This window comes from Muscardinus avellanarius, assembly GCF_963383645.1.
Source record: "Muscardinus avellanarius genome assembly, chromosome: 11".
Classification (NCBI taxonomy): Eukaryota; Metazoa; Chordata; class Mammalia; order Rodentia; family Gliridae; genus Muscardinus; species Muscardinus avellanarius.
The window spans coordinates 83,227,898-83,241,810 of record NC_137797.1 but is presented as its reverse complement, the minus strand read 5'-3'; the positions used below and the strand labels follow the sequence as shown (position 1 = coordinate 83,241,810).

General features: G+C 40.2%; 1 protein-coding gene across 2 annotated transcripts in view; it reads right to left on the bottom strand.

Annotated features, from left to right (window-relative positions):
• The window catches only part of CPNE8 (copine 8), a gene marked incomplete at both ends in the record, with an annotated part of 248,034 nt that overhangs the window by 114,061 nt on the left and 120,060 nt on the right, over positions 1-13,913 (bottom strand). For both annotated transcript variants that reach the window (XM_080705259.1, XM_080705260.1), the window contains 2 exons: positions 1,808-1,912; positions 4,795-4,898. In XM_080705259.1, coding sequence (XP_080561385.1) covers positions 1,808-1,912; positions 4,795-4,898 — 209 coding nt within the window. The remainder of the gene's footprint in view (positions 1-1,807; positions 1,913-4,794; positions 4,899-13,913) is intronic.

Here is a 13,913-nt window from a genome sequence, read left to right as displayed (position 1 = left end):
TTCAGTAGGTCTGGGACATTGCCTGAGAATCTAAATTTCTATAGTTACTAGACTGTCTATGTGCTACTAATCAGAAACTACATAATGAGAACAATTTTTTTTCTTTTTTATTGGGTATTGAACCCAGGGGCATTCTATCCCACAGCACTACTTTATTTTTATTTTAAAACAAGGTCTCAATAGGTTGATGAGTCTCACTACTTGCTGAGGCTGTCCTCAAACCTGTCATCCTCCTGTCTCAGTCTTTCAAGTGCTGGGATTATAGGCATGCACCACCACACCCAGCTACAAACTACTTTGTTAGACAAAAAATAAGTTCATTTAAATCAATTACAGTCTTACTAAATTAATAAAATGGGAGTTAAGTGGCATCATACATTTCAAAGTCAACTTAATTACATATTCGTGGGCAGTAGGTCCTTGTATAATACTGATTAACAAAATAGACTCGCCAACCCCCTTATATTTTAGCAGTACCAGAGATGGAACTCAAGAGCATTGTACCTCCAAGCTACACCCCAGCCCTATTTTTAGTCTTTTTTTATTTTTGAAACAGGGTTCTCACTGAGTTGCAAAGGACCTCGCTAAGTAGCTGAGGCTGTCTACAAACCTTGATCCTCCGGTCTCTGCCTCCCAAATGCTGGGATTACAAGCATGCACCACCATGCCTGGTGCCCTTTTCTTAATACACTAGTAATAAGATAAAATAAAAGAAGATATATTTTTATTTTTCATTTATTTTCTTTGGGAATAGGCAAAAGGTTTTATATTATAACATTACAATAAACTTTCATAAGAGGAAATAAACTTTTATATTAAGAAATCTCCAAGCCAGGTGTGGTGGCACACACTTGTAATCCCAACATTTGGGAGGCTGAGACAGGCAGGAGGATCACGGTTTGCGGATCCTTAATGAGGATGCTTAATGAGGCCCTCCTTATCTTAGTGAGACCCTATTTCAAAATAAAGAATAAAAAAATAGGGCAGGGGGTATAACTTGGAGATCAAATGCCTCCTGGGTACCATCCCTAGACCCCCCACACACAAAAGAAAGAACAAAGAAAAAGGATAAAAAAAAAAGAAATCTCCATGGGTGTTGTGGAACAATCATCATGCCTACTTCACCAAGCTATTTGTAAAATCACTATTCTAAATGTAATGTATACTTAAGAGTCAGTGCCCCTAAGGAGAATTATGCCTAGTAGCATTTTCAAGTGCCTGCCATGGTGTACAACAGTCTGGCCACAGTCTCATCTCTCACGTGTGCCTCCTTGTTCCAATCTAGAAGGGTGGACCATGTGAGAGGTTTGAGGCAATGAGAGCTTAGAATGTTTATTGAGTAATAAACTTCAACTAATATTCAATGTACTTTACATTTTTTCATTTGCACCTTTTCATTCTTGAAAAATTAGTTGGTTTACCCAAATTTTAGTTAGCAAATTATCTATTACTCTTATTTTGAATTAAAAAAGTTATTTGAATTTTTTGAGTAAATAATCCATGCTTTTCCAATTACATATTTACATAAGAAACCACTGACATTAAAAAATAATCTGGTTTGTATTATTAGATCTATACTAAATCTAAACATTTGGAATCCTCAGAAAAGTTACTATTTAGCTAGGCACAATAGCGCATGCCTGCAATCCCAGTACTTGAAAGGCTGAGATGGGAGGATCACAAAATCTTCAGTAACTTAACAATAATGTGATTTAAAATAAAAAATAATAAGAGATGGGGGTGTATTCCACAGGTAGAATACCCCTGTGTTCAATTCTTTATACAAAAAAATTGCCATTTATTTTACCTGTCATAGTCTCCATTGCATAATGCTCTAACTGAGATCTTGAATGCTTGCCATACTGGATTTAGAGTGTTTTTGACAACTTCTGTTCTATGACAAATTGTAAAACTGTAAAAAAAAAAAAAAAAAAAAAAAGTTTTCAGTTACTTTTTTGATTCAGCAATAAAATATTATTATAATAGTCATTCCTTTGTCTCTCTGTGTAAGAATATATTTGATAATTTATCTGTTGCTGTTATACCATTTAATAAAAAGAGACATATGATTTTAAGTATGATCAGCTCACTATAATATAAAGCAATGCGATTTCACAATAGGTTTACCACAACTAATTTTCTGCAAATTTAATGAGTCCTGAAGCTATTTTATAAGTAATATTGATTAAAAATGTGGTAAAATGCAGATACAGTGAAAAATCTATTGGTCATTAATGTATCAAGATCACCAGGAACACTACGAAGAGCAGTTTTGTTGAAGTGTTGGGGGAAAAAACTGGTTGTGGGTTTAATAAGGAAAAGAGAAACTAAGGCAAAGTGTCTGAATTTAAGAAAGAGTAATTGAGAGTGTGAACAAATTTGAACAATTCAGCAAAAGAGAAATTGAGAGTGGTTGTACTGGTTTGGATTTAAATTGATCCCAAAGGCCTAAATAGTAACAGCTGGTCAGCAGCCTGTGGTGTTAATGGGAAGAGGCCTACCAGGAGTTAGGTCACTGGGGATGCCCTCAATTTAAGGAGAAACTGGGAGGCTAGGCCCCTTCCTCTTGCTCTACTTCTCAGTGACCATGAGGTGAGAGACATTGCTGGGCCATAATATTCTGCCTCAACAAAGATGTGAAGGCAGGGTGCCAGTTGACTGTGGACTATAGCCTTTGAAATTGTGAGCAAAAACAGACCTTTCCTTCATTTAATTTGATTATCCCAGACATGTTGCAGCAACAGAAAGTCAACTAATACAATAGCTAAAGAAAAAGACTAGTCAAGGGAAAGGGCTTGTTAGTACTTTTGGTTTTTTTTTTCAAGATGGAAAAAAAAACCACACCAGTAGTCTGATAAACTAAAATCTTATGATTACACAACTGATTTTTACAAATAAAAAATAATATAATGCACCAATAAAAAATAAAAAAAATTTAAAAATTACATAAAAAACTAATAAGAATGAAAATGGGAAATAAGGAGCTCAGTCAAGAGGAGACAAGAATATTGTGACCCAATAATTTTTTTCTTTTTTTTTTTGTGATAGTGAGGATGGAACCCAGGGGGATTCTACCTTCAAGCCACACACCCGACGCTATTTTTTATTCTTTATTTTAAAACAGCGTCTCACTGAGTAGCAGAGGGCCTCACTAAGTAGCTGAGGCTTGCCATGAACTGCGATTCTTCTGTCTCAGACTCCCAAGTACTATGATTATGAGCTTGTGCCACCAAGCCTGGATCATGACATAAGAAATTTTGAACTGTTATTTAGTTTGTTTTTTTTTTTAACTTTTGAAATGACTGCTAGAGAGTAACTGGGATATAAGCAGGAACTTTAGATAATGGAGGAGAAACTCCAGTGAAACCAAGAAGATGAAGTATCTATGTATGAGAGAATACCAATGTGAATCTCACTATCCTATATAGAGAAGAGGAGAGGGGGAAAAAGCCAGGGGAAGCCCCCAGAGTGCTGTGTGCATGTATGTCACTATCACCATAAATTAAATTATGATGTCAGATAATAATGCACTAATAAAAGTATAAAAATGACTGAAAATTACTATTGCTTTCTTTAATATTTTTCATGTAAGAAAAACTGTTGTTCAAATGCAAATGATCACTAAAATACAAAAGTGATATATAAAATCCAACAATATTGTACCAGAACAGTTATAGCCAATAGTTATACCCAGTAGCTGTTTCAACAAAACTCTCATTAAAAAAAAAAAAAACATGATTTCAAACTACCCAGTGCATTCACTTTAAGTAGTAAACTTCCTGTTTATATGGAGGATTGTATTGACTTGGTATATAACAGTGACATGTTGTATAATTTCACTTTTGAGTGTATCAATAGTGACAGTTTTTTCATTTTATTCCCCTCACTTTTAATTTCCAAATACATTTTTAGAAATATTGTATTAAAAACAGAAGTAATCATAATAATAATATTAAAGTGTTTATGTTCTTCTTACATGTCAAAAACACTTCTAAGTATATTTTGTTAGTAACTAATTCAATCCTTTTAACAACCCTGTGGGGGAGCTCTGATAATTTTCACTTTTTATAGATGAAGAACCTGAGTCTCAACATTTAAGTTAAAAATGTGTCCATGGTCCTATAGCTATTCAGCAGCATTGTCATGATTTAAATCTTAGTAACATAACCTTAGCCATAATTTAACCACTGAACTTTGTCACAGATTCTGACAGTACAATATGAGTCACAGAAAACAACAAATATATTTAATAGTACAACCATACATGTTATATTGTGCCCCACAACACATGGACATGTACCAAAGCCATATAGAAAACAATTTAATCATGACTAGCAAAAAAATCTCCAAATTTACTGGAATACAATGAAAAATTTTATTGAATTTTAGACTCTGATATTACTGGAAGAAAAACCATTATAGCATAAAAACAATCATATAATTAACATCCTTCTCGAAGAAAATGGTTTAGACATTCAGAAATATAAAATCTGTATTTGTTTCAGTATTTTTAGGTTTCTATAAAATATTATTCTTCCAAGGAATTAAGGTAAACTTAAAATTGTATAAAATGTAAAAAGAAAGTGTTTCTATGAAACAGAAAATCATTCATTTAAGTATCAAACAGAACATATGAAATGCTTATAAAGTTACACACTGCTATTGAGATAAAAATTCACATTAATTAAAAAATATCAAGATATTTTCCTCCATTTATCAGCCTAATGAGCTTGTGACAAATAATTCACACATCACCTTTGCCACACAGTTAAAATGAATAAAAAATAAATCTACCTGCCATCTTCATTACTTCGATAAAATACAAGAAAAGGATCTGATTTTCCAAAGAAATCCTTCTTGTCCAATTTGTTTGCACAAAATTGCATCAAAACAGCATCCTGAAAGCAAAATTAATAAAATATTTCAAAAGCTGAGTTATAAATAACTACAAGCTGCAGATCTCAAGAAAGACTTGACAAGAAAACAAATTTCCCATTTTAATGCAAATGGCCAAGTGTGGGAGAGTTCCAGAAAACAGAAATTGCTTTTTTAGAGGATAGTGGGATTTTAATTTTTTTCCCCAGGAACTTTTCATTCAAGTCATAAAACCATTACTTTTCAAAAACCATTAACATTCCCTCTCTGAGAAATGACTATAGGCTGCTATAACATAGACTTTTTATTCATATTTTCAATTATTCAGGTACACATTTTTAGAAAATAAGTTTTTTTTTTTTTAATCCTGTTTACTCAGGAAACATTTAGCATGCATTTCCCATGTTAGGGACCAATGTGTGATTAGATTAGATGAGAATAAGATGAACTCTAGCAATACTGTTTACGATCTATTGTGGAAGGGTAGAATTATAAACAAGTAAACTGAAATGTCTGAATAACTATATTTAAAAATAATTTCTATGATATTGGGCTTCAAGAAAAACTAAAGCACCTTCATTTTCATCTGCATTATAATTACATATTTGTATGTTTTTTTTAATTTTTTTATTATTTTTTCATATTTATTTTTAATTGGTGCACTGTATTCATACATCATAGTGGGATACATACTTTTGTAGACATACATGCACACATTGCCCAGTCAGCCCCTACCCAATCCCCACCCCGTTCTCTCCCTATCCCCCCCTCCTATGCTTGGCTTAGTAGTTGACTTCTAGTATTATAGCAATTTAAACAAAATTAAAAATGATAATCTCACATAACAGTTTCATTTGTCTGATACCAAGCTTTTGATGACTTAAAGATAACATTTCAATATTTCTTTTTGCTTTCTTTCTTACCAGAGAATCTATTTTTTTCTGTTTTTTAGGTGAAACTATCATATATTTATACATTTATTTTTCAGAAAAAAAGATCTATCCTAATATGGAATATGGACTCTATGTACCCACATCGATCTTGAAAAAGAACAAAGCTAGAAGATATATATTTTCTGATTTCAAACCATATAAAGCTACAATAATTGAAACAGTGTAGTACTATTCTAAAGGCAGATATATAAACCATTGGAGTTAAATAAAAGCCTAGACCTAAATTCTTCCCTATATTGTCGTTATTTTTGACAAGGTTTCCACAAACATTTGGTGGTAGAAATAATAATCTTTTAACTAAATATTGTTGAAAAATAATAATTACATGGAAAAGAATAAAATTGGACCTTTACCTAATCCCATATACAAATATTAACTCAAAATAGATAAAAGACCTAAATATAAATCTTAAGACTATAAACTTTTAGGAGAAAATCTGGGTCATAAAACCTCACAACATTGAAATTGGCAGTGATTTCTTGGTTATGATTTCAATGGCACAGGCAACAGAAGAGTATACAAACTCCCTAAAAAATAAAAAACATATTGTATATCCAAAGACAATGTAAACAGAGTTAACAGTTACTAATAGAATGGGATAAAATATTTCCAAATGCTATATCTGAAGGTATATTAATATTCCAACTAGAAATCCTAAAAATTAACAACAATAAAGGCAAACAATACCCTTTAGAGATAGGTAACAGACTAACATAAATAATGAATCTCCACAGATAACCAATCTTAGTTGTCTGTTGGATGGAAAATCTTGTTTCTCTAGTTCTGATGTGTGTTACCTATTTCTTCTTTGTAGTTAATCTCTTTGAGTATTTTCTCTAGTGCTGGTTTTGAAGACATAAATTCCTTCAGTTTCTGTTTGTCATGGAAGCTTCTTATTTCTCCATCTAATTTGATAAAAAGTTTTGCTGGGTAGGAAATTTTTGGCTGGAAGTTGTTTTCTTTCAGAGTTTGGAATATGTTACTCCAAGCCCTTCTGGCTCTCATGACTTGGTTTGGGAAGTCTGGAGTGATTCTAATTGGTTTTCCTCTGAATGTCACTTTGCCCTTTGCTTTTGTTGCCTTTAAGATTCTCTGCTTGGCTTCCACATTGGTCATTCTGACAATTATGTGGCGTGGGGATCCTCTTCTCCGATCCTGTCTTAAGGGAGTTCTATAAGTTTCCTGGACCTGTGTATCGACCTCTTGCTCTATGTCTGGAAAATTTTCTGCTATTACTTCCTTGAAGAGATTGTTGATCCCTTTGTTTTCACTTTCTTTTCCCTCCTCTATTCCAATTATTCTTAGGTTAGCTCTCTTAAAATGGGCCCATATTTCTTCAATATCAGATTCCTGCTGTCGGATATGTTTTTCTAGATTAGAAACTATGTGTTCATTTTTGGAATGATCATCTTCTAAGAGCGAGATTCTGTTCTCCATGTGGTTTAATCGGTTGTTTGTGCTTTGAATTGAGGCCTTTACTTCATTAATTGCATCCTTTATCTCTTTTTGGCTCTCTCTGAGTTCTTTTCAAAGCACCTGTATTATTTCTACAGTTATTTTCCTTATTTGATCTTCTAGAAATCTCTGATTTTCTGTTTTATCGGGTTCTGATGTTGTGAGTTTGTGGGCATTCATTGCTCCATTGTTATTACTCTTTCCCATGATTTCGAAAGTTTGTGCCTTCTCTGGGTTCTTCCCTTGAGTCACTATGACTTCACTTAAGGTGATCTGGATCTCGAGTCAGTAGTATCTCAGACCCCACTACTCCTTTACTGGGTTGTATCACAGAGTCTCCGACCCAGAGAATCGATAGAGGCTGCTTTAGACTGTGGGGGGTGCCAGGTTGCACGTTCTCCTATGGTGTGATATCTCTGCCACCGCCACTCCCCCACTGGGTCAAGTCCCAGGGAGTTAGGGTTAGGGTTAGGTTTTTCTCCTCGGTGGCCCGCAATTTGACTCACTGTTCTTGAGTATGCAGATGTAGCTGTACTAGTCTCCGTGAATTCGCCTCTGCTGCCGCCTGTGGCAATATGGTGCCACTGCAACGCCCTCGGCCGTGAGGCTGGCGTATTTCTTCTTGGTTTTGAGTTCCACTCTGAATCCCTGCAGCATGTGCTGAGTTCAGCCACTGGGAGCTTTAGATGCTCTCTGCGCCGAGAAATCCCGCCTGGCTGTTCCACAGCGGCTCACCTAGGCTTGCTGTAGCCGTCCGGTGAACTCGCCGCTGCCGCCCGCAGTATGGCGCTGCTGCCGCGTCCTCGGGCATGAGGCCGGTGTATCTCCTCTGTGGCTCTGAGCTCTGTTCTCAGTCCGCTTTCTCTCTGGAGCCTGGTGATTTTTTGTTTCTCTGGTGATGGTGTTTTCTGGCTATGAAAGGCGCTGATTTTGTGGTAATGGAGATTGGTTGTTAGAGGGGCTCTTAAGCCCCGCTTTTCTCGGTCGCCATCTTCCCAGAAGTCTTGATAAGTTGGGTCCTGCACTAGTATGACTTTGTGTCACATGACCTCTGCAGGGCAAGGGAGGGGCTGAAACCCCTGCGAGAACTGGGCATTCCCGCGAGTAAACCCCCATCTCGCGAGATGCATACCTTGAAAAGGAGAGCCCGCGTCCTCAAGCTTTGGACAGGCGCAAGGGCCCCACGGTGCCTCGCCCTGATCCCTGGGAGAGCCGCCGTACTCACTTACTTTTTATTTTACTTGCATTAATTTTTTATTTTACTTATCATTTGGTTCCGAACTGGGAGAACTCTTGGGTCCCTCCCCATTTTTTTCTTTTTTTTTATGTTTTTATTTTTACTCTCTTTTTGAGCCCCGGACTCTCCGACCCGCCAGCAGCTCGACTGTGAGGTCCCACACCAGCGCTCCGCTTGCAGGCGTTGCTCCCACCACTGCCGCCGCTGCCGCCCCATGCCTGCCCGGACTGTAAGCCTTCTTCCCCAGCCCTGCGCTCTCCGGGAGAGCCGGCGGCCTTCTTCCCACCCCGGGCTCTGCTGAGAGTCCACGGCCATCTTTCCATCCCCGAGCTCTGCTGAGAGCTTGCGGCCAACTTTTCGGCCCCACGCTCTGCTGAGAGCCGGTGGCCATCTTTCCGGCCCCGCGCTCTGCTGAGAGCCGTTGGCCGTCTTTCTGATCCTGCACTCTGCTGAGAGTCTCCAGCCATCATTCCGGCCCTGTGCTCTGCTGAGAGCCGGTGTCCATCTTTTCCTGCCCATGTGCTCTCTTCTGGAGCGCCGACAGCCATCTTCCACTGCTACCGCGGCCGCAGCCACCACCGCCGGGGCATGCAGGCTCCGCCGGCCGCCAGGCTGTCAGTTCCAACCGCCCAGAGCCAGGCTCCTTGGATGATGCTGGCAACTGCTCTGCTTGCCGACCTCCTGCACAGGCCAGGACCTCTACCTGCTGCATGGACCTCCTAAAACCGCCGTTCCAGCTCGGCGCTCCAGTCACCGCCGGTACCTCTGGCCGATTTGCCCCACCTGCCCCGAGCCAGGCTCATTGGGTGGCGCACAGCCGGCTTCGGTGTCCGCCACAGTCACCCATGCCAGGCATAGCTCTATTTGCTGCTGCTGCTCCGTTTCGCCCTCCCAAGCCAGGCTCACTGGCGGTGCTCCTCGGGGCCCAGCCTCAGCGACTGCCACATGCCTGGAAGCCATTTTGTCTCCACGCCGCAAACCCGGCAAGCCATGCCACCTGCGTGCCACCGTTTGATCCCGCCTGCGCCAGCCACCAGTGCCGTCCACACCAGCCACTGGCATCCACGCGCCCCAGCTCCACCGCGCCCCCAGCAGCTTCTCAGCGCTTCTGTTGCAGCCAGCACTGGCCGGCAACGCTTCACTCCGGTAAACTGCCTCCTTCCCTTGGTTAGTGGGTTCCGGAATTGGGTCTTCCAGTCCACTGGGACCCCAAAATCCAAGCGCTTGGTGACCCATTGTCCCCTGGTAAACTGGGACCACCCTCTGGATGACCAGGTCATCCTCCAGTTTTGAGAAGGGATGAAGACGTTCTTCTCTATCTCTTAACCTCTGTTTCCGAACGATTGAGCAGGGAAATCGGGGACGCCCACTTCCTGTTTTTCGTTTCTGCCTGCGAAACAATTATGGGAAGTCGAACCTTTATACTAGCAGATGCCCTGAGAGCCTGTCTGCCTTGATACGGGTTGGGAAATGGGTTGCGGTGGCCCAGGAATAGTTAGGAACTTTTCTAAGCAGTCTGATATCCCTCCAAATGTTCTCCCCTATCAGCTGCCATTTATTTTCCCACCAGCCACCATTTTGTGATGGCGCGAAGTCACTGCCTGGTGATGTCACAGTCGCCATCTTGGCCCCACCAGACTGCAATTTTGTTGGGCGGCTGCCCGGCCGCTCTGCAAGGTCTTAAACGTGCTTGGCTTCTGGCTCCCTTTCCGGCCCGCTTGGGCACGCCCTAGGTGCTGCGGGAAAACCGGGGCCAGGCCAGGGCTGGGGTGACACCCTCTGTCTGCCCATGGGGAGTCTGCGTTGCCATTCTTGCCAGACACCCGCCCCGGGACGTGCTCTTTGTGTGTGAGTGTAGGTCTGTCACAGCTGACAGAACCTTAACATGGCATCTAAAGTTTTAATTCCAGAGGGAAACAGGCAGAGATGGAGCATACACTCCGACTTTGCCAAAAAGCAGATCCCTGGTAGCTGCCCTTCGGCTGGCGGTGGCGGCTCAGCCCTCTGGAGCACCACCTAGGTGTGAAGGACTGCAACGACGACTACCTCCAGGAGCCTGCCTGAAGTGGGGCGAAGCCACGCCCACCAATCAGACTGTGCCAGACGTATAGCCAGGAGGGCCACTGGAACAGTGCCCTTGGAAAAGGGTGAGCCCCAGGTGCCTCAACACAGAGGGAGCACCTTTCCAGACCAGGCCCCGCCACTGGCCCTACTCAGCCTGGCTGAAGACTGACGGCTCCTGGATCCCTCAACCTCCATCCTCTTTGCCAGCTCAGGGTAGCTCTCCAGGTACTGAGTAAGCCAGTCTCCTTTTTGGTCACCTGCTCAATCTCACGATTTGTTTTTTTCTTTAATAACCCTTGCCTGTTCAAGCCTCCTCAAGCGCACATCACAAAGCTGTCCAGAGTAACCTCCAATTCGCACTGCAGCTATGCACCCACCTGCACCCCCTTCTGGGGGACTGGACTCCCGACTCCTCCCGGCCTGGGGCCCCTGATGACGCCCCTTCACAGCAGGAAGAAGCTAGAGGGTCCAATCGTCATCCGTTATCCCTACCATCAAAAGGCCGGGATGATAAGTTGGGTCCTGCACTCGTGTGACTTTGTGTCACATGACCTCTGCAGGGCAAGGGAGGGTCTGAAACCCCCACGAGAATTGGGCGTTCCCGTATGTAAACCCCCATCTCGCGAGATGCATACCTTGAAAAGGAGAGCCCGCGTCCTCAAGCTTCTGACAGGCACGCGGGCCCTGATCCAGGTGCCTCGCCCTGAATCCCGGGAGAGCCGTGCCATTAAAACTTTACATGCCATGTGTACCGGACCTCTCTCATGTTTTTCACATTCTGCCGTACTCACTTACTTTTTATTTTACTCACATTAATTTTTTATTTTACTTATCAAGTCTCTCCACAGAACTCTTTAAATCATGCTTTTATTCTTAATTTCTTGAATGCTGATAAAACTGGTCACACAGCAGACACAGATATTGGCATCCATCCTCCAAAAATAATTTTTTAAAATGGAAAGATCCTTGTACAGGAATTTGGAAAGTTCCCGACCCTGTATTAATATGGGGACGAGGACATGTTATGTTTTCTCGCAGGATGAAGATAATGCATGGTGGATACCTTAGAGGCTGGTGCAACATATGGATCATGCAAAAATGGAAGACCCTTGGATTAATGCTGATGATGCTCCCAGCTCCAATGATGACTGAGGCATATTGGGCCAATGTTCCAGATCCTCCCATACTCCATCCAGCTGTTTGGGAACAACAGGAGATCACTGTCTTCAGTAACAACTCACGATTGCTGGGACTTTCTGCTTTGAATTTTTACACCCATTGCAGAAACTTTTAATTATTCTAGACAAAGAATCGGCACACCCTTATGTTTTTATAAAAATGTCAAGAAGATGGGATGACTGCAGTTGACGCCTGTGGTATTGCAGACAAGTACAAAGACTGATAGTAACTGTGCTATTAAAGGTGTAGTCTTGGGGGGCCCTAGTTACACAGAGAAAGAAGGTAAAAATGTTAGCCCACCAATAACTTGTTTACCCTGTTAAGCTGATATAACATGTAGAAATCATAGTGTTAATTGGAGGACATATCTTAATTAAATACCTATTTTACATAATATTGCCAATACCTTGCTTATTAGAGACTCAGGAAAAAGTGTGGTCCTTGGACAAAGTGCGAACATTTTTATTCAGCAGAAGTGAGAAAATCTATGTTTGTAAACTGTCCCCATTTAAGAGGCTGGTAGTCAAATGATGGGTAAGATTTCCTTGGGACAAGTAAACCTAAGACAGGATATACAGTTTATAGCTCTGTATTATCCAAAGACGAATAATCCTTGACACTTGAAGGAAAAAACCTAAGATAGGCATAGTTTTCTTTGAAAATAATAAAAAAGGGGAACTGTGGGAAACCATTAAGGTCTTCCCCTTATCTTTACTAAAAGAGTACTTCTGACTGTCCTTGGCCCAGAGTCAACAAGGTGTATTGTCATGCAATGAAGATTCTCTCAGAAAGATTGATGCTATTGTTCTAAGATTAGGGTGTGTTATACCAGGGTTTTGCTTGCATTCTTATGTATCCTGAAGCTAGATACTGTATAAATACCACAAGAGAATAAACCCAGGGTGCCCTAGTAGTGACTAGTAGCCCTTCCATGCTTGAATTCTTTAATCCTCATTACTCCCTTTGGAACCCATACTTTTGCCAGCTTGCTCCGGCAGATAAGATATGAAAAAGGAGATATTATACTGACAGTGTAGAAATCCAGATTATCAGAAACTACTTTGAAAAACTATACTCTAACAAAATAGGCAATCTGGAATAAAGTGACAACTTTCTAGATAAATACAATCTTCCTAAATTGAGACAAAATTATATAGAAAATTTAAACCAAATAATAGCAATAAAAGAGATTGAAATAGTTATAGTCACTATCGAAAAAAGTGCAGGACTATCTGGGTGTGGTGGTGCATGTTTGTAATCCCAGAATTCGAGAGGCTGAGACTGGAGAATTATGGTTCGCAGACAGCCTCAGCAATTTAGTGAGGCCCTCCATAATTTAGTGAGACCCTGTTTCAAAATAAAGAATAAAAATAGGACAGCAGGTGTAACTTGGAGGTCAAATGCCCCTGATTTCCATCCCTAGACCTGCAAAAAAAAAAAAAAAAAAAAAAAAAAAAAAAAAAAAATTTCAGGACTAGATGTTTTCCCAAGTGAATTTTATAAAACCTTTATAGAAAAGCTAAAACTAATATTCCTCAATCTATTTTGTGAAATACAAAGAAATGAGACTCTCCCAAATACATTCTATGAAGGCAAAAATCACATTAATACCAAAACCAAAGAAAGATAGCTCAAGGAAGAAAAACTACGAGCCTATATCACTGATAAACTTGAATGCAAATCTGCTAAATTAAATACTAGCAACACAGATTAAAAACCACATCAAGAAAATCATATAACATGACCAATAGGATTTATCCAAGGTATGCAAGACTGGGTCAAACATACAAAAATTAATCCACGTAATTCATTACATAAACTCATTTCAATAGATTGTGAAAAGCACTTAACAAAATCCAACATTCATTTATGCTAAAACCACTGCAGAGAATCAGAATAGAAGGAACATACCTTAACATCATAAAGGCAATGTACAGTAAGTGCATAGGCAACATCATATTAAATGGGTAAAACTTGAGAATTTCCTCTAGAAATAGGAACAGGAAAAAGATGACCATTATTACCACTTATTTTCAATAGAGAACTTGAGGCTCTAACCAGAGCAATGAGGGAAGAAAAGAAAATCAAAGGAATACAAATAGAAAAAGAGGAACTCAAACTTTCACTATTTTCAGATGACATGACACTAT